Source organism: Callionymus lyra, chromosome 17 (assembly GCF_982586985.1).
Source record: "Callionymus lyra chromosome 17, fCalLyr1.hap1.1, whole genome shotgun sequence".
In the NCBI taxonomy this organism is placed as follows: Eukaryota; Metazoa; Chordata; class Actinopteri; order Syngnathiformes; family Callionymidae; genus Callionymus; species Callionymus lyra.
The window spans coordinates 8,004,818-8,028,628 of record NC_141834.1 but is presented as its reverse complement, the minus strand read 5'-3'; the positions used below and the strand labels follow the sequence as shown (position 1 = coordinate 8,028,628).

The 23,811-nt window shown below is 36.9% G+C and overlaps 1 protein-coding gene across 3 annotated transcripts in view; it reads right to left on the bottom strand.

The window, feature by feature from the left end:
* LOC148062307 (MAM domain-containing glycosylphosphatidylinositol anchor protein 2) overlaps window positions 1-23,811 on the bottom strand; it is a 232,611-nt gene that overhangs the window by 55,036 nt on the left and 153,764 nt on the right. For 2 of the 3 annotated variants that reach the window (XM_087812224.1, XM_087812225.1), the window contains exons 9-10: window positions 21,631-21,951; window positions 10,201-10,473 (exon numbers count right to left, since the gene is read on the bottom strand). In XM_087812224.1, the coding sequence (XP_087668350.1) occupies window positions 10,201-10,473; window positions 21,631-21,951 (594 nt within the window). The remainder of the gene's footprint in view (window positions 1-10,200; window positions 10,474-21,630; window positions 21,952-23,811) is intronic. The other variant, XM_087812226.1, reaches the window with a different exon arrangement.

The window sequence follows — 23,811 nt, the reverse complement described above, 5'->3', positions numbered from 1 at the left end:
CGCAATAAAAAAGTGTTTAGTTTGTATTCAAAGGCTCATATAGATTACTCATCTGTGTCATAGAGTTCCATTGTTTGTCCAAAAGCTATTAAGCTACATCAATAAGCCTCGGTGGTGCAGCGGCTGACGCGTTCATTTATTACCACAAACTCAGTTGAGTTTGAGTCACGGCTGCACATCCCATCATAACACAGTCAATACTAACAATGCAGATGAGAAACCAACAAATGTAATTTGGTGATACATTTAGATTTGATGGAATGTGGAAGAGATTGCGTTTGAAGACTCCGGCTTTATCACACTGACTAAGCAAACACACAGTAGTAACAGATGCTGAAGGGTAAAATATAATAACATAACATTTTTTGTGCTGTAATGTATCATTTGTTAGCTGGAAAATATGGCCTTTTTTTCTGTACAAGATGATTTGCCAACAATAACAAGCAGGACATGTTGCCTGGTTTCGAGTTTGCCATCGGAGTAAATGATGAAAATCCCGACAAAGCCTCCGCATTGATCCGTTTTGAATGTTCACGTAGTTATTGACTGAGACTTTAGTAATGAACTGTAGTCAGAACTGGCACCGTGACATATCTGATGATGCACACACTTAAACCCAATTACACTCACTGTCTGTCTATTTCCATAAAGTGCATCATGTTTATTCTCCAGTTTGTCCAACTATTTAAATAACCTGGCTTTCCTTCTGATGGTTGGACGGTCATGAGCTCTTTATTTGTTACTTTAAATGTGTTCTTCACCGGATAATCCTTCAAATAATCCTTGAAATTATTTTTGAAGGGAAAACGACGTGGCCCTCACAGGAAAAAGGTTTGGGGACCCGTGGCTTAGATATAAGAATGGTTGGGTTATGGCCTGAGAAGTTGCAGGATCGATCCAAGCTATTATAGAGATATTGCTACTTTATCCTAATTTCTCCTGATGGTTGAGCTGGCGCGCTGCGTCGCGGCCTACTCCCATCAGTGTGCGAGGTGAATGTATAACTTGTGTAAAGCGATCTTGGTGTGGAAAAAGTATTAAAAATAAATGCTATATACAGTACATTACACAGCTTCTCAGAAAATATGGATAGTTCGAAGAAACTACGAGTTTTCAGTTACTTCAAGTACATACATTCTACATATGTTCATTCGTAGTTTTGATACATTCAGCATGAATTTATTATGTAAATGACAATCAAAACAAAAAACATTGAATGAGAAGGTGTTTACAAACTTTACAATTTAGATGACCCCCAAACTGATTTATAGAAGTGTGTTGGAGACGGTTATTGCTTTTATTTCCATTGATTTTGAGAGCACTTTTTGAAGCTTCCTACAATATAATTCGCAGTTTAAGATAAGATAAGAGACAAGATAGTTCTGTATTAGTCAAACAGTGGGGATGAGTTCTCGTATAGTTTTGTAAAATAGTGTACATTTTGTTTTCACTAAACATGTTTTAACAGTGGAAGAGATGAGTGACCAGTGAATTTAAGCACCTGTAGTAGTCCTTTGTTTTTTAAATTTAAATATTTGGTTGACAAGTATATCATGAATTAATTCTGTGCAATTTAAGTAGCACTTTTTAAGGCTTAATTTTTGTCAGGCATGCTGATTTTAAATCTAAACTATTGCATTAAAAAACAGCATTTATTCTGCTCTAGATTTAAATGCTGAGCATATTTGCTCGAGGAAAACATGTGCTGGAGACACAATGCGTTATAATTACCCAAATACTAGTGTGAATGACATTCATTCATTTATACGTGTCAACCAGTCAAGCACATATAGTTGAACTAATACCTGTTTCAAGAATACGTCAATACGTTTTTTTGCATGTCTAATTGCAATATTTAGTTTTATTTAGAGTTATGTGCATTAACCACTACTACACCACACACACCCTAATAGAAGAAATCGTATTTCTTATTTATCCATTAGACGTATTTATTGATCCAAACTTGGAAATATAGTATCAATATTTATAGGTTTATTGATTATGTAACATTTAAAAATCAATAAAACCATGTACTAGCAACAGATAATGTTACAGATGATTCCTTGTGACAGAAATATCCACAGATGTTCTTCCTTTTATATACAGTTCCTCAGGTTCTGACGTTACGCTAGAGAGAAAGAGAAGCATTATCTCTTTAACAACACTTGTGTGTTTAATCTCTTTCCTCTGGTGCCAATGACGCACCCACACTTGGGATACAACTATTCAAAGTAGATACTGATTATAAAGCAGCGTGGCGCCGGTGTCGGAGGATAAAACGAGATCAGTCGTCGCCACTTAGCGACTGACTGGTCTGATCAATTCTCATAATTATCTGCACGAATCATAAAACGGCAACTCGGCTTTTGTTTCCTTCGCTGCAGGCTTGTGATGCAGAGAGCCGCCTACATCACTGCGGCTGTGTTTCAAGCTACTTTTCTGGTCCAGCTTAAGAGGACGGATGACTCAACAGAACAGATATCTTTATTTAACATTGTACCTGTTATGCTTTATTTTATTTTAAAGTTTTTTATTTCTATAATTTTCCTTAAAGCACTAACAACCTAAACTAAACATATACTCTTCATCTCTCCAATGTTCTAAACATATCACCGAACAATGTTTTAAAATGTTGAATGTATGAGGTGTTTTGGAAATTTTGCATGAATTCCCCATTGAAGCGTCACTCGCCTCGTCAAATAAATTGCAGGTTGTTTCATAACTTTCTGTCAACCTGTCGCTAAGAAAACCTCCGCAATTTATTTCTCCTTAATTATTTGTGTCTGCAAATGGCCGACCAATTTTTGAATTATGTTCGGGAAAATAATGCGGCTCAGTCGAGATTCTTGTTTATATGTAGAAGTGAGACTTGTTTCTTATATTTATATTTGTGTGTATATTTTTGATGACATATAAAGAGTTTCTGTCAGATTGGAGCCATTTTTAAGAATTACAACTGTGGTAGAATTGTTTGTTGTGGGGGTCAAACCACTGATTTCAGGTCATTAACTAAGATTGTGCGTGCAAAATTTTGAACACATGGAATTCAAGGGTTTACATGTTTTATGGTTTGCAGTATAGGAACCGTGCATTATTTTGAAATTCATATTTTGGTTGGTTTATTTTGGACAGTCATGGTTCAGAGATTGAAGTGATGCTCTTCATTATAAAAGTTTGCCTGGTGAGTCTGATTGTCCACAAAATTCTGACATAAAATCTGCATTTTTTTTATTTTTTTTTATTGCAAGAAAAACATGTTGTATGCTACTGCTCATTTTGTGTTTTATCTTATTTCATTATTTTATTCTTTAATGACCCCACAAACCATTCATTTGTTGTGTTTACAACAATAAAAGTTTCTTATAATAATTCTGATTGTGAAAGGGGGTTCCATTACATTGCAGATGGATAATTATAATAATGCGCAAGTGGTTTATTGAGTAGATTTTCAATTATTTATAAGAGCATGTTTTTAAAAAAAATGTAAACATAAAAAAACCCAATTTGAATATTATGTATTTTTTTCACATAAATTAAAATGTAACGATATTTGTTTTCAATAGAATGCAAACACTTTATTGAATGAAAATGTGTTTTCCTCAAGGGAGTTGTCAGCTGTTGATAATGTCGCCGCTGTGTTGCATGTGGACAGCACAGATGCCCACATTTGCAACAGCTGGACAAGACAAACACATCTTGGCCACATGAATAACTGCAGGAGAAGCATCGGGGACACGAGAAGAGTTATCGGGATTTTTTCTTCATCTGGAAGAAATTGTGACTAAATCGCTTTAGAGGCAATTAACTGAAATAATTAACATCTAATTTAACCGCTCGGAAAGCTTTGTCTCTTCTTTCGAGTGAATCAAATTATATTTTCTCATTTTAAACTATGTTCCCGACTCCTGTACTTTATGTTGAGATACTTTGAAAAGCACATTTTGTTCTCAGATGGTCTACCACAGGAATAAGGTTTTTTTTAAAAAAGCAGCAGTTTGGAATAGATCAAGTCTGACAGGCTTTCAGTAAGATCAAAGATAATCTTATTCATTTTGTTCTCTTCTTTTCTTACCTGCCAATGCCAGTCATACAAGCGACAGCATATATCCATCAGTGTTTCTTTGAGCTCAGAAAATACTTTTTTTTTTTGTGTGCGGAAGGAAGTTCAAATCAGGAGCTCATATCGAATGTCTTTGCCCGATGAACGTAACCAAGCGTGACCCACTTTACATGCTCACTAGAATAAAAATACAAATAATCAACTTTTCCTTTTCATGTGGGCAGTATTGGAGCTGGTATGTAGAACTTTTTTTATTCATTTAGTCAGGATAAGACAAGAATACTATCTCTGAGGAAGTTGTTTTCCCTCTAGGAATAACTTTTTCTCCATAATTATCCTGTGAATCATTGAGTCAGAATGTGTCATCGATGTAAACATGAGTTCATCTCCTGCAACACAACGGATGACCTGGTTGTTCACTGTCTCTCTGCTGACTCTATGGTATTCCTTATACTAGAAAAAAAGATATTTCTTTCTTCTTTTTCTTATTTGTATTGGAACTTGAGAACTTGAGGTGAAAACAATGGTCTGCCAGACCCTGAAGTGGATATTTGTGAATATTATAATAGTTGTTTTTGAATTAACTTACTGCACTTTATAAAGAAATGATGTTTTTTTTGCATTTTTTATTTTTGAATAATTCAGAGAAAAGAAAACAAAAATCAATATATCCACCCTTGCTGGTGGAAACTTAAGGTTGGAGGAAATAGTACAACAGATTCAAGTACAACAGATTGTGAATACTAGAAGTACATCGAGTCTGTTGAAAAAAAAAGGACTTTAAAAATACACTTGGTTCACATAATAACTAAATAATATTTGTATAGTGCTTTTCCAGACCAGGGTCACAAAGCGCTTAAACAATCAATACAATACTTAAAAGGTCAAGACAACACTGAGTCCAACACACGAGTCTCAGAGAATCAAGGAAAAGCATGGACGAATAAAAGTGTCTTTAGATGCTTTTCCCAATTTTTTGTAGGTGGGATTAAAAAGGTTTATTATGTCAATTATATAGAGATCAATACTTATTAATCTAAAATGTGGAACCTCTTGTTGATTCTCTTGACAAAACAAAGAACAAGCAAAGAAAGAAGATAATTTCTCAACTGAATAACAGCAATATTTAATAGTTTAATGTAGTGTGACAGTAATATAGATATTTATTCACCCATGTCACACAAAACTTTATGCGGCAAAGGTATGGTATTTCTAATGTTATATTCTAATGTTATATCCAATTATATGCTAGGGATGGCAGAAAATATTGATATTGCAATATATTGCCATGCTCTGCAGCGAGAATTCTGACCTACTCTAGTAGAAGAACTAACATTTCCCTGATCCTTAAAACTATTCACTGGCTGCCAGTTTCTTCAGGATCAACTTTAAAATTCTGGTAATTCCTTTCAGATATATTCATGGTCAGACTCCACCTTTAACCAGTGATCTGATCCAGCCTTACACCCCAGCTCGGGCTCTGAGGTCTGTGGATCAGAATCTACTGATGGTTCCTGAACATGCTTCAGGACCAGAGGAGAGAAATCCTTCCAGACTGTTGCTCCTAAGCTTTGGAACGATCTTCATCTCCCTCTGTGTTTGATGATCTACTGATTCCTTCAAGAAATATCTTAAGACATTTTTATTTGTGCAGGTTTTTCCCTGATTTTCAGGGACTCCTGTGTTTGTCTTATGTTTCTTGGCCTTTTAAAGTATATATTTTAACTGTGTATTGTTTTTGATTGTTAAAGCGCTTTGTGACCCTGGTCTAGAGAAGGCGCTTTATAAATAACCTTTACTTACTTACTTACTTACTTACTTATATTCTTTTCAAAGATACTATATTGATATTCAACAGCACTGTATTGATTATAAAAATAATAATAATAATAATAATAATAATAATAATAATAATAATAATAATAATAATAATAATAATAATAATACCAATGTATAGTTCAATGATAATAATACTTTTTTTTAACATGCAAATATCCATGTCGTTGATTTTTCTGTTGTAATCATTCTGTCGTCCCATCCTAAATTAACAGTGAAATCCTGCATGATCCCCGGGATGACTGAGGATAAGAGGATACATTTTGACTCCAGCTGCTTTTAAAGCTGATATTTGGACTTATTTTGGTTTCAAAACAAATGAAAAAAGGAACGACTTTGTCAAGAGTCACGTGGTCTGCAAATTCTGTAAGTACTCTGTAATGCAATACTACAAATATACTTTAAATACTTTCAAATACACCTTATCGTTTTCTCTGTATCGTGTAAAGCATTGCATCACCATATTATTGCCAATATTCACCCCAAATATCTATATATTTATTTATTTGGAGAAGATATATATATATAAATATATATTTAATTGTTTTTATAATTGGCCATCATAAACACAGGGATACAGGGTTGTCACTAATGCCAATGGAGTTAAGTTCTCTTCTCTCGCTGGAAAAGAAACTGACTTTTTCTTGAACTTAAATCAATTAAAGCAATTGACTGAGATAAAGCTGTGGAATATGAGCTAAAAAAGATATCCCCCTGTTCTCACAGCGCGACTTTAGAAGTGGCGTGAAAAACAGCTTGATCCAAAGCTCTCCGGTACACATTGCATCCCTCTGAGGGCTCTCTCCCCTGACAAATCCGTCGGCCAACTTCAACATACTGCCAACTGGCTGTTTCCACAGATGTCCCCGTGGCACACAAGCATCCATGCACATGCACACAACGTTCCCCTGGCGCGCCATGATTCTGATGTGACAGCGCTCATATTTCAAGAAGAATGCGCGTCCGTTGGCTTGGAAACGCTTATGCTTTGATCGGTGGGTTGATTGGATCGTCGAGCCTGATCGAACACACTTTCCTTTTTCTGGCCAAAAACTAAGGATATGATTCACTGCAGCTCAATAAAACGTCAGGAAGAGGGAAGCAGGGGAATATGTCCCGGAGTGTTAACCAACATTTACTGTGTAACTTGGGCCCCACGAGCTGAAGAAAATCGTTTTTTAAATAGTAAATGAACACGTCACCTACATATCTTGTAGCAATTAGCTACTTTCGCGCCAAATTATGTGAAACTTGTTCAGATTTCAAAGCATATTCACTTTAACATACGTCCATATTATTTTTCATTTCGAACAATGTGGAGCTAATTAAGAAGCATGTACCGTACAAATAGTGCTTTGTTCCGTTTATATTGCTTCCTATGAATCATTATGGTTGATCTTGACTACATATCGTGTATTTTGGTGTATGGAAAACTGAAAAGAATTGATTTAAGAAGCAAACTTAATAAGGCTTACATAGGATCGTTAAAAGTATCCATATACAAAATCTATTTGCAGTTTTTTTTGATACTATCACGTTAGCATCCACATGACAAGTCTTTTTTAATCATAATCATTCAATATTATTAGTGTTTTATTCAAAAACATTACAACATTTACAATGTTTAATTTAATATTCAACATTCTGATGGCGCTGATATACTTCCATAAACCTATTTCCTCCTTAAAAGTTCTGCTATCTGAATTGCAGATCTTTTTTTCTTCTCTTGTCGAAATAGCGTTATATTGAGGTTATTGTTTAGATGTGTGTTATTAGGTTTGCATTGATTTGCACGAAGTAAAAAACATCATTATTAATCAGTGATTATCCATTGGTGGTTCTCTTTATATGTTAATACAATGTTTTATCATACATTTCTAAGTAGTTCTCTTGTTTTAACCCCCAAGTTTTGTAAATGTTATAAGGTAGTGAGTATCTCTCTAACCATATTGGAATTTCAGTATTTTGACAAAATTTCATTTCACATATGGAAAACGATGACCTTTTTTTTTTTGATGATGATGAAATCATTATATAATGTAAATTTAAAATATGTTTAACATGCCATTGTGGACCTAAATAAAGTTAATTATTGACCAGAGAAGCTCTATGTTTGACTGATCATAATATTTGCACTATTTGAAGAAACTTGCGATAAGAGGCACATTTTCAAAAACAACGTTTATGTTTGTGCTTTTGTGTTCTCCTTGTCATTTGACAGTGTATTTATACACGATGGAGTTGCTGGAACGGGCAACTGTGGATTTTATGTCTGTTGGAAGGATCCAAAGTGGGTTTTGTGAACACTGAGTTTTGAGAAGCGCTGCTATACCTTTGGCAACGAACAAGGCCAGATGGTGGAAATCTGGAGCACTGGGTGGGAGGAGAGCAGCGATGGAAAGAGGGAAGGGAAGAAAGGGTAGATGATGGAAGGGAATAAAGGGAAGAAATATGGACATGGGAACTGTAGCTGCTTGAATCTTTGCCCTTTTTGACACAAAAGGAACGGCTCTAGGGGACTATCTAAATCGGGGGGTAAGACAGATTTAGGAGAAAATATTTAAAAAAGATGCAGATAAAAAAAGGGAAAAATATGGCAAATGCATGGTATTGGAAAGAATAAACGATTTGGCTTTGGAATGAAAGGCAGATGTGTAGGTTCCAAATAACAAATGCTGGTGGTACTGAATGTCCCTGCAGCAGCTGTCTTTGTATAAAAAAAAAAAAGATTTGTGAGTTGTGGTTTGGCCACAGTTTTTACAGCCAAACTCATCCTGTCATAAATGCTGGAGATGGACACGTCCATCTTAAAGAAAGAAAAGCAGCAGGAGGAGATCGTCTGTAATAGCAGAAAGGAAAGTTTCCCTTCAGACGGAAAGAGAATTAACTGGACGGATATCTATTAAGATTGACAATCTTTTTCTTTCCTGCTCTCCTCTGATAAATGAGTCGTCGATCAAATGGAAAAGGAACATTTTACTGTCGAGATAATTTGCCGATGACTTTCAAGTTTGAAAAATCGAAATATTTTCACTCTAACAAAATGTTTAAACTAAAGAGATTTTAACAAATAATATGACTTACAGGGAAATTAACATTTTGACCAAAACACTGCTAAAAGAAAGAGTGCAACATTTGAATATGTATTGTAAAATGTAGAATATAAAAAAAAAGATTTATCTTTTGTTTTTTAAATATTTTGCAGCTAAATCATTGTCATTATTATATTTTTAACACATGTTGAATATTTGTAGTTTAGACAGAAAACATTAATCAGAGAAAATCATGTCAGAACCAAAAAAAGGGCTTTAAACCTTTTTTATTTATTTACTATAGATTTTTATTCTTTAGCTATGCTTGAATCCTTTTGACAATTCACACTATGCTTCATTTTCGTCCACTAAAACCCACTTAAAACATCCAAATATGCTGCTAGGCAAACATCCTACACTGACAGGATGTACTCTGGGTAAATACCCCGAGTGCTTCGAGTCAGTGGTGCATTTTGGCCTGGCAGCGTCTGCTAAAAACAACATCAAAATTTAGACTTGTTTACGTTTTTCAGGAAACATTCAGGATTCAATACAATAGAGACGTTAAAGAGGAGCATTGTGGAGGTATTTGGATGTTTTTAAGTCTTTGTTTTGGACGACGAAAACTGACAGCTCCTGTCGCTACATTAAAACGAACATACATTTTACTCTAAAAAAGAAGGATTACTCGGAAAGTAATCCCAAACCTTGGTCGACATGAGGGGGAGTAGAAAATGAAGTGTGGATTTTGGATCACTTTAAGTCATAATAAGGAATTTAAATTGTATACAGCAGAAAATTACAATATCCTGGAAATAATTGAATGATTTAAGAAGAAGTTTATACTTCCAAAATTATTATATCATCTATTAAAAATGTTCTTTGAATATGAGGCAGTAAGTGATTTGATTAACATCTGCTTGTTAAAAGTTAGGTAGAAGATTTTTTTAAATAGTTTCCGAGAGATGTGTTATGAATTTAAAAACTACAACCCCTTATCCTGTGCCACACAAAGCATACAATCTGTAAACATCTAATTTTACTTAGGGAGAGGAGGAGTGGAACAAGTTGAGTTTGACCTTTTCAATAGTTTCACAGGTGTGGATGTTCTGCTTGTGTCTTTAAATAATGATGGTTAAAATTGAGATGTGAAGTGGATTCTACGCCAAACAATTTATTGGCTTCATGAGCTTGAATGTGTAATCATTATTGTGCTAATAAATAAAGTGTACTTTTGTCTTTTCTTCTGTAAAAAAAAAAGAGCAATCTTACCTGTGACCTGGAAGGTGCATTTCCCGGCCCCGGCCTCGTTGATCACGTTGCAGGTGTACTCGCCCCAGCCGTCCCGGTTCAGGCTGCGGATGGTGTACTCGGTCTCGTCTCTCTGCGTGTCGAAGGCCCCGGCGTGCAGCAGCCGGTTCGACAGCAGCCACTCGAACCGCAGCACGCGAGACGGGTGGGCTCGCAGCACCCTGCAGGTCATCACCACGGGCCGCCCCAGACCCTGACGCAGCTCCATGTACGCCGGCTCCACCGTCGGCGGATCTGAGGAGCACAGACACAAAAGGGGCTCAGACAATCCAAGCTGACATATGATGAGGATAGAAAACAGCGTGAAGTAAGTCACAGAAAGATTGGGGGGGGGGGAGAAAAAAAAAAACGGCTTTTGGTTAAAAAGCTACCGAGGAGTTGACATCTTCACATGACAGACGCCATTAAGCCGCTTTCACACAGACGTGCTTCTATTTGACCTCCTAAGTCGTTCACACAGCCAAAGATGAGCCAGCCGAGGGTCTGGCAGGAAAAGAAGTGAAAAACCTGTACAAGGACGTTGACAAAAAAAACCTGGTGTTGTTAAGACTCATGAGGCAGGGAAAAAAATGAACCAAAAAAAAAGACTGTGTTAACACATCTCAGGAACTGAACTGTGTCGGAAACTAAAACCAAAGAGAGTATAATTATCTTGCTACTTAATCTTCTCTATTTGAGTTTATATTAGTCACCGGAGATCGCATCATTATTTGACTTTTAACACTGATCGTGACCTTTTATTTTGGTGTGTTTCCTGCCCCTCCCTCCCGTGTCCGTGCCGAAGGCTGATGACACCCGGTTGAAACCGATCAGCAATCAACACCAGCTTCCGACGACCAAACTTTCCCAGTGTCAGTTTGTGGTGTCAGATCGACCTCCTTCACGGGCTTGTAATGTTGACTCCCTGGTGATTCTCTGATGATGTTCGTCTCCCTGCTAGTTTTGAGATTTTTTGGAGCGTTTTCTTGTGTATTCTACTCTCACCTGTCAAATTCTGTATGTTTTCGTAGGCTTGTGTTGACAGCTGTGATTTTATTTTGATATAAGATATCTTTGTGTTTTATTCAGAGTTTCTGTCTGCATGTTTTTAATTCATTTTTCTTCAAGTTTGGGCGACACCTTATGTCCTTTGTGTTGTTGTGTTTGCTCTTGTGAATTTTGTGTGTTTGATTTAACATAAAGGTCAACTAATGTGTTGATTTAAGAGTGTCTTAAATAGATGTTGGACTCTATTGTATCATCAATATGTGTCTGTTTGTACCAAACTATCTCTTAATTGAAACATTTACATTACAAAATGTGCATAAACCACTGAAAAACTCTTATTTTACCATAACCACACCCACTCCGCTGTAATTGGTCAAGAATCCAGGTTTGTCACCATGAGTCATCAATCCTGGAAGTCTCCACCTCCAAAAACTCATTTTACAAACAAAGTGGTGCGTAATAACAGCTCACTGGAGAAGGAAGCCATTCTCACGTCATAATGGACTCCGCTCTCGTAACCTCTCGTTTGCCGGGATCCCAGCGTGGGGAGAACTTTAAAAGTAATAAGTTCATAACATGGTCATAATGAGAGACTTACTGCATCATGGAGAAGAAGACTTCAACATTTGAAACATGGGAGTGAGTCAGGAGAGTTGGGTTTTCACATTAGTTGCCCTTTAAATGTTACTACATGGTTCGAGTATTCCGGCTTTCCAGTCACTACACGTACATGATCCGGTTAGTTCTGGGTGAAAAAATAGTCCTTTTTTTTTTTTTTTAAAGGTCTGATAAACTTCACTTTCACCTTGTATGAGTTTTACCATCAAAGTAAGGCACAACTATATTTGCGAGACAAGACTCATAAACCCACCATTTGACACGTCCCGAGCTTACTTCCAGGATTTTTTCAGCAATTTTCACAACAAACATTGGAGGCGGCGGATGCTGTTTACACACGGTAATCTGTTACAGATCACTGATTGTCTGATTGAAATCCTAATCTGCAACATAACTGGCGACGTTATTCACAGACAGAAGTGCCATTTAATCACTCATCTGAAAGCTTTTCACGATTGAATGTATTGTTATGTAGCGAAACCAACAAAAATAGGTGTAATCATTAACCTTAGTTGACATTCCTGAGTCACATTCTGAAGATGTATCCCTCTTTATTGCTTATGAACAACATGTTTCTGCAGCACATTTTAGAAGCAGATAAAAAAAAAAAGACATTTTGCTTTATTGCTCTCTCCACTGATGTTGACACGAGAATATAATATTAAAAATAATACCACTAGTCTTCACGGGCTCCTATAAATATCGACACACCATTAACTCTGATAATGAAGTGGATGAATGCGGAAAAACAATCGTTTGAGAAGTGGACACGCGTGAGAACACGCGGCTTTACACAATATAGTTGTGGAGCCACGCATCTCAAATATAAAGGAAAAACATTGCAGTATATCAGGAGACCTTTACTGCAAATATATGCTTTCTTATTAAAAAAACATATTTGCTGCTGTAAGAGAGAGAGAGTCTGAGTGGAAACCGGTTTATATGGAAAATATGTAGTTTTATTTGGGTTAAAATGTAGAAATGAAATAAGCAGTGAAAATAAAAATAAATAAATATATTTTTTTACCTACAAAGACTCCTCCAAACTTAACCTGAAACACTATACTGATAATTGCATATTAACTGCAGCAGTAGTTAAAGTAAAAAATAAAGAGCATAAGTTTTCTAACAAAGCTCAGATTTGTCACATTGTTGTTGCCACAGTGACACACAATGAGAGATAAGGGTCAGGTATTATTCATTTCACGATTTAAATTTGGTTTTAATATCTTAATAAATCAGCAATTGTTTTACACAATGCAACATCATGTTAATTATGTTAATTATGGCTCTAACTCTTTAATGTGAATAGTATTTTCTTGTCCCTAAAATCACTGTGTACTTTTTGTTTTCTTGTGTTCTGTTGCAATCTCTTTTTCCTCTTTTATACTTTTAATGTATATTTATTCTTTTTGCCATTTATTGTTCTTAAATGTTGTTTATTTTGAGTCGACAGAACATTTAACATAAAAAGTGGAGTCTAATTTTATCTAATTGTGCTTATTGAGTATCAAATATTATTGAAAATGAAAACATGAAAAATAGATGAGATTGAAACTAAACTTTCATGCAACGTATCATAAATATTGTCTTTGATTCATAATGTTTTAATGGTTCCTACCTTAATAATAATGTGCTCCTTTTTATCAGGCTGTTTTTGGTCTCTGGGAGGAAACTGGAGTGCCAGTGGTTTCATACAAGCAGTAAAATGCATTGAAAACGTCACACATAAAGGCTGCAGGTTTGCTCTGGAGGGAAGCGAACCTATGATATATCCTTTTTGTTTAGGTGTTCATTTTTGTGGACAATATGCTGGTAGGTCGTTCATCTCTCATTTTGCTTGAAACAAGAAAGTCCCATGGGATGAAAAAACTAATAACTTCTATGTTCCTAAAGCCTTCAACAAACAGTTTATTTAATTAAAACAAATATCGTGATCGTGCTGCTTCCAGGCTCCAAGGCGCAAGCATGAAGTGGGGCTTTTCCAATTTAGGAAGTGGGCGCTGCCAGAGCTAAAAACAGAAATGGACATCAACTTTAAGTGGCTGTCATCTCCACTAAATGGAACAAACAAACTGTTCCTCCTCCAAACGAGCACAATCTGGGCTTTTACCCAAACTCAATGGCTAATCTCTTTCTCCATAAGAACGATCTGTACTTATCACATTAAAATGGTAGGTTTGTGTGTGGCGATGAATCACGGCACGACTCCGCAACCTCCCTGAGTGGCACTCGACCAAATTGCAGTAAGTGCATTTCTTTTCACACGGTAAACCAACTGAAGACAAAACAAGTCTACGAGAGAAAAAAAAATAAACGTCTTACGCAACCAACACATCCTTAAACAAGGACACATGTCTCATCTCCCTCTGTGTGTGGACTTTGAAAAAAGCCGCTCAAGCAAACATGAGCACAGAGGAGCAGAAAGGTCCTTGTGATATTCCCCGAGCAGTGCTGGCCTATGGTTAGCAGGAGCAGCAGGGGGCGACGAGAGTCTTTGTGAGGCTGAGGGGAAAAAAAAACACGAGTTGCAATTCATCATCGGCCGCTGGAGAATTGTCTGACGCCTAGACAGAAACAATGTTTAAACCAAAGAACAGCCTTTTTAGACTAAATGCAGATCCACATAAATGTGGAAAATATTCATTTAATTGTTAATAAATCATTGACTTTATACCTGAAAAGGCACTTGACAGACAACGTTTTGCTTCAGATAATATTAGTTACATTTTTTATCAATGTGATTTGAGGTGCACCCTATTGCCTCTGCAACATGGGTTCATAAAAAAGATGTGTGTGTGTGTGCATGGTCTAACAATCTACCATTTTGTCGTCACGTACACTTAGATAAATTGATGTGGTACTGAAGTCAGGGGTCATCGACTACATTTGTTCGAGGGCCAGAATGGTTCCTGGCAGACACTGAGAGGACCAGATATAAATAGATCTTGTCGATAGGTTATAGGGATATGTATTTGAATTGTTATATTTTGTCAAAATAAAGCTAAAACTGTTGTTCAAGTGGCAGCTTGGCAAGCTACTTGCCACGAGCTACACTCAATTGACTCCAAAAATCATTGAAGTTGCAGGTTTGTACTACTGTTGGTTCGGAAAAAGGAAAAGTTTTACCGATATATACAAAATAATGGGTCTTGTGTGTGTGCATGTTTGTGTGTTCCACCCGATCTGAATGTCTTATAGACTCCTAATACATGTGAAAAAAATGGTTAAAAAATCCGCATGTAGACTTGTGACCTATCATAGAGGATTTAGGGGATCCTGAAATTTGAAGGGGAGTTCCAGATTCTTTTGCCAATTGTAAGGCAATCTGATGTGCCTCTGGTGGGTCTAATAAAGACTCTTGGAATTCCAGATTTGCTTGAAAGAAGCAGTTGTTATTTCGGAAAGAATGTCCAAGAGCGCTGGGAGTCTAGCTGGCTGAACATGTGATGTTAATGTTGCGCATGGATGTCTCGGTTAAAACCAGCAAGTCTATTTTTATGGGGGGTTTTTTGGCTGAAGGTCAACAACAATGTCAAAGATCATCTTCAACGGTTCCGTCCATTGTTGGTATAAATAGGGAACTTTTATATCAGAGACGACCATTGGCGGGGTGAAGGTTATTAAGGGTAAAACATGTTTCATTAACGTAACATTCTGCATCTGGTGTTTGGTCTTATTGCTTATGGATAAGTCAAATATGAACCATGATATTATGATGATTGCTTCATTCCTATGCATATCCTTTAATATTCCAAACAGCTATGACAACTAACTAAAAAGTATTTATTTCTAAAGCACCTTTCTAGACCAGGGTCACAAAGCGCTTGAATAATGAAAAGCAATACACAGTTAAAAATACAAGGTTCTCTTGTGATCGTCCATTTGCTGTTTATGTTCATGGTTAACATAAAAAAATCACGTCAAATGTAATAATGTATAGAGCTTTGATTAAATAGTTCAGATGGAAATTACTTATATAAAAAAAGCACATATAATGAATCAAAAATGGTTGAAATTCACAATGAAACAACACAAAAATCCCCCCAAAACCAAAATCTAAATTTAATTTTGATCAAACAGGGATATAAATAAATAAAAAACCAAGCCAGTTTAGTCAGAGTCCCTTGTTCTACGCGTGTCTGAGCTCCAGGCATTAGTTTTCCTTTTTTTTTTTTGGCTAAAAACCTTTTTTAATTTTTTTTTTCATTATTAGCTTTGTTTATTGGTTAACATGTAAATCAAGAAGGGGTAGGTATATGGTTAAACAAAAAAAGTGTTTTTTAAATGTTATCAATCTATCTTTTCCCTCAACTTAAAGTATAATTTTACTTCAACAATACTTATGTATTACTTATGTCTATTGCTAAAAAATATATTTTTTAACTAAATAAAAAAGCTTTTGGGTGTAAGATACATCTCTTTAGTGCACCCTTGTAACAATAATTGATCGAGTATTATATAGAGTTGTCCATTTTTAGCTTTTTCATGATCCAAATGGAAATCTTTGTAACAATGTTATTTTGTGTTTAAACTTTTTCTACACAGCTATAGACTTGTGAAGCGGCTTGTCGATGGCGACAAACAGAAGCCTCACTTACCTTTACAACCACATACTTGATGTGGCTGATCAGTTCGATATTGTTTGGTGATAAAAGGTTGTTAAACTGTTATCAGTCCATGTGAAACCCAGTGTGACGCTGAAGATTAATTTGGACGTGTTACAACGACATTCCATGTAAAGGGAATCGCTCTAATATATCAATTACAGTTGTGTCTTGAATTTTAAAACTGTGTAAGTCAGCGTGTCGCTTTGAATCCCAGACTTTTGTTTGTAGAAAGTTTAGGAATATCAACGAGTTGCATCATGTAGGGGTTGTGACGCGGAACAGACGGTAGATCTGGATAAAAGATTCCGGTACATCTGGTCCAAAGTTAAGGTTGACAACTTTTATTCTGAGAGACAGTGATATGTGGGCTGAGAGACCACGCCGGAGCCTCCTTCCTTCTGTTTCCTTCCGTTTGTTCTCTCACTCTCTCAAGCCTCTGGACCGTGCCAAGTCGTTTTGACTAAGAACATTAGGGTGTCACAGCTTGGGATTTGGCGTTTGCAATTCTATTAGAGTGCCGACGCTTTAGGCAGGCGCTGTTTGTTGCCTCCACCACCCCTCCCGGTGCTTTCCGTGCCAGCCAACAGATGCAGGTTTTTACATATCAAAGCTGTTGACTTGCCAGAGTTATTCCTTCACGCTTCTAATGCTCTTTGCTTCAGAGGACTGTACCTCGCTCCCTTGATCAAGTTACTAAACGCGGCTTTGCACATGGCTCGCCACCAAAGTCGGACGGGGGGACCTGAAAAATCAGCCGAGGAAAGCCTCCCAAAGGCTTTTTTTCTTTCGCCCCAATGTGGGAGGCTGAGATGCGACGAACGGCAACAAAAAAGCGACTTTTGTTATTGAAACGAAAAGCTTCCGGCCGACCTATCAGAATGTCCGAGTCCCGAAACACATTGTCCCTGCTTACATTCATATTACGTCAGATCCAAAACTCTGCTCAGGACTGTTTGGGCTTTTTCAAACTGTGGCGGCTTTGATGTTGACTATTAATAAGTTAGAACACGGCGAGGAAAAGAACATCTCAGAAGCTAGAACATAAGCAGAGTAATTGATTTATGGATATCAAAGACGCAATAACTCGTCATAAGAATTTCTGCTTTGAAGGTGGGAACAGATGAAAGAGTGGTTGGGTGTCAAGAAGTGTAACCGAGGTGGTGTGCACTGAGGTGACGGAGAAACATCATGTATCTAATTTGGCGGCATTTAAATGGAAAGAAATCACGGAGGAGTCGTCGCTGTACAGAGTCTCGCATTAGCGCCGCGAGCAGATGATTGCTTACTGCAGCATCAGAGCTCAAATGTTTCATAGAAAAGCACTAGATATAATAATAACAATAACAAGTTCTCAGAGAGCACAGGGAACGTACAAGGTGCTTATTTTATTATTACCCTATATTTATTTTATGATTGAAATACCTTTTTTGTTAGGTAGAAGTCGTGTCCTGGAACTCGTGCAACACATATATGCTAAACGTAATAGTCATCCTAACGTATTAACTGGTTTTATTTTGAACAGTCATGACCCACAGAAGGAGATGGTTCTAGTCTTTTAACGATTAATCTTTATTTTTCTGCTGATTTTTATTTGCGACTAGTGTACTATTTCAATCTTCCTTATGATGACGATCTGGGAACTTTCAACCCAATGAATGTATCTGGTGAAACCACTGATCGAGTGAACCATTTCCACTGCAAGTACTTTACTTACAAACCTGACAAACCATTTTCAACCCTCTTTTTTCTTTTTTGACCGTTATCTACACTTTTTTGAGAATCTGTTTTCGTATGCAAGTATTATATCTATTGATAATCTGTCTCCTTTTTGTTTTGTGTATTTTCTTTTTGTAATGTGTCTTTTGGTACCTAAAAAGCGCTTTGTAAAACCAATGCATTATTATTATAAATACAATTTTTATTTGTGTTAGAATTATTATTTCAACTTACGACTAATCAATACATTTGAACATTTTAAAAAGCTACATTTTTTGGTAATCCCCTGTAAGTCACTTACGGATTTGTTAATGGGCCACACAGAATGCCAAAAAATTATTTGGCATATATAATTTCAGTTTATTAAGTATTTCTGTCTTAAAGGTGTTTTTTCTTTTTGTTTGCATTTTCTCTGAAGTATCATATGCCTGTGACTCTTGACTCGTTTCAGTCAAGTGTACTCAAAAATAAACCTGTAAACTATTGAAAATTACTGAAACACAAAAAAATGATCCAATTGACAAAGATAGTCTTTTTGTTCATAAAAATGGTATATATGTTTTTTACAAATTGCCCGGAGATTTTTCAGTTGAAGTTTTGTTTTTAAAAATGCTTTAAAAAATGTGTCCTCATTTGCAGGATGTGAAGTCATCACTCAGAAAGGAAATGGATCCAGTAAATCCTTAAAGTAAAATCGTTTTTACAATGATTGTGCATTTTGAGCTGAAACAAACAAAACGTCATGAAGAGTGACAAGATATACGCAATTGAATAAATCATGGACGTGGTGATAATAATGGGGTGCAACGGCGTGGAAACCAGGGGTTACATTGACATGAGTTGTACAACATATTGAAGTAATTGTGAATCAAAACATTTAGAAACAACTATAAAAGGTTTCTTATTTACAAACTGGATTAAACCTTTGAGTTATGTTCACATAAGATCCATTTTCAACCCCTTAAATCTTGCTCTTTGCTGGATTGTTTTATACTTTCTGTGGCTATTTTAGAGCACCAAAAGACATCCATAATTCTCCTCGTCTTTTTTCAGTAAAATTCTGTGCTATTAATGTTTTATGAAAAGAACAACTTTATCCATTATCCTAAAAGCCTTTTAGTCCAGGCAGTCATTAGTGTTTATTTTAACCGGTTGGAAGATGAGGCATCGGTATGTAATGGTGCAGTGTTGGGGGAAGGAAAGAAAATACAGATAAATGATGGGTAATTGTAGCCATCCACTAAAAAGCTCCAGGACAGATAGACGTTATTAGTTATTTCCTGCTTGAAAATGTGCTGCTGGGAGACAAATGGTACACAGACTACCGCTGCTTAAAAACTCACGCAGGGCCACTGTGACCTATCGAGGCTTGTAGCAGAAAACTCTTCCGCTTTTATCAAATCATCTCTTTTTTTGCAAGTCAGCAGAGGAGCCTTTTCTTTTTTTCTTGAAACTCAAATCGTCTGTTTACTTGCCAGCGACAGGCAAAGCAAAGGAAGAAACATATAGTAATCAATTCAGTTAAAATGTCGTCCTCTTCAAAACACATTTGAATTTTAATTAATTCTCCACCGCTCGACACAGTGGGTAGTAGCACAATACCGCTATCAAGTTATATGCTAATGCTTGACAGTGAAACCCAAAAAAAGAAAGCGCGACTGTTTCGACTTCAAACGGAAATTGTCCGTGGGTGTGTCAGGTCTGTCAGAATTAAAAAACAAAACGTTGGCCGCTTTTGTCTGTTGCTTATTGGCTTAAGAAACGTTTATTTGTTTCAAAGCTCATCCCCATTTAAACGTGATACGCCCTGAGGAGAAACACTCCTCACACAATCACCATGCATATCGATGGTGACATATTTCCCACCGAGCGAAACACCCTTAGACTCAGGTTCAGTTTGAATTAGGCTAAAGTGAGATGGAACAGTGTATGGATTAACAAAGTAGGCCATGAGGAAAACAATGGCTCTCTCCACCATGCCTGTAATCACTTGCCAGAGAACACTAAGCACCATACATGGATCGCCCTCATTTGCCTCGTATTCTTCTTGTGTTTCTCTTCCCGGCAGTTCCCTGGCGCTTCCATGAGTGACACTCGCTAATGCTCACTTCAACTATGCTGCTCATATTTCCATAAATTAATACAAATGAATACTATGGGATTAATTAGCCGCTCGTTAATTAACGGTTTAGCTGACAGAGAATGAACTTTTTTTTTTGTACGCCGATGACAGACATTTATTCAAAACAAGATAATTCTGTAACGACAGTGGACGGAGATGTCTGGAGATGTCTGGGCACTTATGTTTGGTGTAACAAACTGGGATTATGTCTCCCTACACACTGACCAATGGCAACTAGAGAATGGAAGAGAGAGGTAGGACTACATAGTTTGCTTATTTTTATTATGAATGTTTGTTAATGTCCTTCAAGTTATAATCATTAAAGGGTAAAATCAGCCAAACTACACTCATTTTCTACTCACCCTGATGTCGACTAAGGGTTGGGATTATTTTCATAATACTTACTGTCTACATTGGCAGCTCTCGGGAAATTTACCGCTGTTTTCGGTCTGTAAAGCATGTTAGCCTTTAAGTGTATGCAACAAACTAGCTTAAAATATTAATATATAAAAGGTTTTTATTCAAACAATTCCTCATTTTGAGGCTTCAATACAATATGAACATTAAATAAGAACAGTATTGAGGTATATTTAAGTTTTTGGTTCGTATTTTTGGACAAATATCAATATATATAATATATTAATGGGCACCTAATGTGCTGATTTAAGTGTCTCTTAAATTATTCCAGGACCTCTATTATACTCATCAGTATGTTTCTTTTTGCACAAAACTCTCATTTAATAAAGATATTTACATTAGAAAATATGCTTAAGACACGCCCACTTAAAATGCTCTTTTGGCTGAGAAGAAATCTCGTCCGAACAACCACGCCCACTCTGCTCTCATTGGTCACAAAAACACAAGTTGCAGTCAAGGACTCACGTAATTTCATACTCACCTCTGAAACTCCCGTTTTGTACATTAAAAACAACTGATAAAAATAAGGTTTGCTGCTTCATGTACACATTACAAAAACACCTAAAGGCAGAAGCAACTCTCACCACATAAATATTTATTTTGTTTCACGATTAACATGTAGGTACTTAACTGATTTAGGGCTTCAAGGGGAGGACTTTTCACCAGTGTGACGTCAGAATGTATAATTTAAAACATATTCTCATTTGGCCGACTTCAAAACGGAGCAACGTCACGATGAAAAACATTTACAACATTTGTCAGGAGAGTTGGGTTTCCACATTAGGTGCCCTTTAAGAGACACTTAAATCAACACATTAGTTGCCCTTTAAAACAGCTTCTGTCCGTGTAAGAAAAGTGTTAAACGTAATCTTGAACAGTCGACATTCAATGTTCTCGATAAAAATAGAAATAAATACTTACATTGTACGATGAGCTCCACAACGGCCTCTCTCGGTTTCACGTTGAAGCCATTGTACTGGCTGGTCTGGCACCGGTACGAGCCGGTCATCTCTCTGGACACATTGACGATCCGCAGCACACCGTCGTAGCTCTCCATCTGCATGCTGCCGTCGGGCATCGGCGCCTCCTTGTCCGCCCGCGACCACAGGATGATAGGCTTGGGTTTTCCTGAAACAAGGCACTCCAGCTCCACTGTGTCACCCTCACGGGCCACCAGGGGGGACTTCCCCCGAGGGACTGTCAGGTTGGGAGGAACTAAGAAAGAGAAAAACAGAGGAGGGACTGATATGGGGCTCTAGAAAGTCAGCAGGCAGGGCAAGGGGTACTGGTCAAATGGTGGGGTTAGCGTGGAGGGGATGGAGGTAGCAAATGCCAATGAAGCAAGACATACTTTTCGGAAACGACCATGCGGATATTAGCGAGTTGACTTCGAGCAAACACCTTCATGGCAGGCAGCAAAGGTAAATGTAATCAAGCAATGACAAACAATGCGATGAAGAGTTGTCGAGCAAAAAGTAGGATCCAGGTATTCATTGGTTCTCAAGGTTGCAGCCAAGAGCAACAGAGATTGAATGTAAATTACTCTCCATTCTGACAAAAACAATGTCTCATTTTGAATGTGAAATTGCATGATTGCAAGAATCCATGGAACCTTGATTGCAGCGGTGTAACAAAGGAAAGCCAAGAGTCTTCTATGATTGAATTCACTGATTTAACTCCTCCCTGTGTTTATTGCAATCACAGATGCAAAAACAAAATACAACTAATTGGGCTGTTTTGCATTCTTCAATCAACACTATGATGCTAACATGCATAATACCCTTCAGGCATCCGAAGAGACGTTGTCATTCCAACAAGTAGAAATCATTCTACTGTTGTTGGGTGTATTTTCCATTTATGAAGTGGTTTCAACACATGGGTCCAATTTGGACCCACCAGGGGATCCGGAAACAATTATCCGAAGAAAAATGTTTAAATAAGACCAAAATGGCAGCTCCTTTTTCGACAATTCTCTTACTTTTTACCTTAAAGGTTCCCTCAGATAACTTCAAGACCACTCTTTATTACCTGCTTTGAAAACCCCAATATAAATATGTATTATCCAGACATTAAATGTACAGTATCCTATCTCTCTATATATTTCCTAAAGCACTTCTTTATCTTGAGGGCAAACAGCTCCTTTGGTGAATACTGAAGAATACTGATCATTCGACTGCACATCTCTACCTTCCATAGATCTACTTTAGCATTAATACACCAACATTTCTTAAGGCCATCACTCTTAGAAACCACTTCTTATTCACCACATTGCCATCTTTTTATTTCATAATATATTTCGAATTGATAATCCTCACATCTTTATGAATCCATACTTACATCTCAAGAGCATTTGTTATCCAGAAACAACCATTAAACTCTGCTAGGGATGTAGATTCTAGCTTAACTATTAACCATCTAAAACTCATGATGAAACTTATATGATGCAACTACTTCCCTGATGATTTTCTACTCAGTCGCTCTTCCTAAACAATACAGCAGCAGCAGGGAAAAGAAAAAGGGACTTCAGTTGGTGTTTTTTTTTTCTTACTGATGAAATGTTAAGCAATCTCCTGAAACAAAGATAGAGTCCAGTTGTGCTCGTTCTGACCCTTCTTTCACCTGTGTAAAGCCAATCTGTATCTTGCAACCTGTCAGTCGCTTCACCTTAGAGTAAGTTCAAGAAACTTTTTTTCGCCAGGTAGTCACTTAACCAGTCAGTGTCTGCTGATGAAGTCATTCCAACTTGCCAGCAGTATCTCCGGACTCTTAGCTCTCAGCAAGATCCAGCGAATTGTAGATGGATAGATATTTTATTGATCCCCATGTACAATGTATAAACAATCAAAAAAATAAATAAATACAATCAAAATAAATACAATAAATACATGGAAAAAAGGCAAGCTCCAAGTGTTCCATTCTGCAGTGCGTGGAGAGGAGCCTGTCGCTGTGGTGACTCTTCTGAGCAACACATTTGTCTCTCGAGGTCATGCCTCCAACACACAACCCCAAAGAACAATTCTGCACAGGGACTTTTAGTACAATTATTAACATTATTTTAAGTAACTATATATTTCAAAGAGTTCAGAGTAACTCCATTTAGTC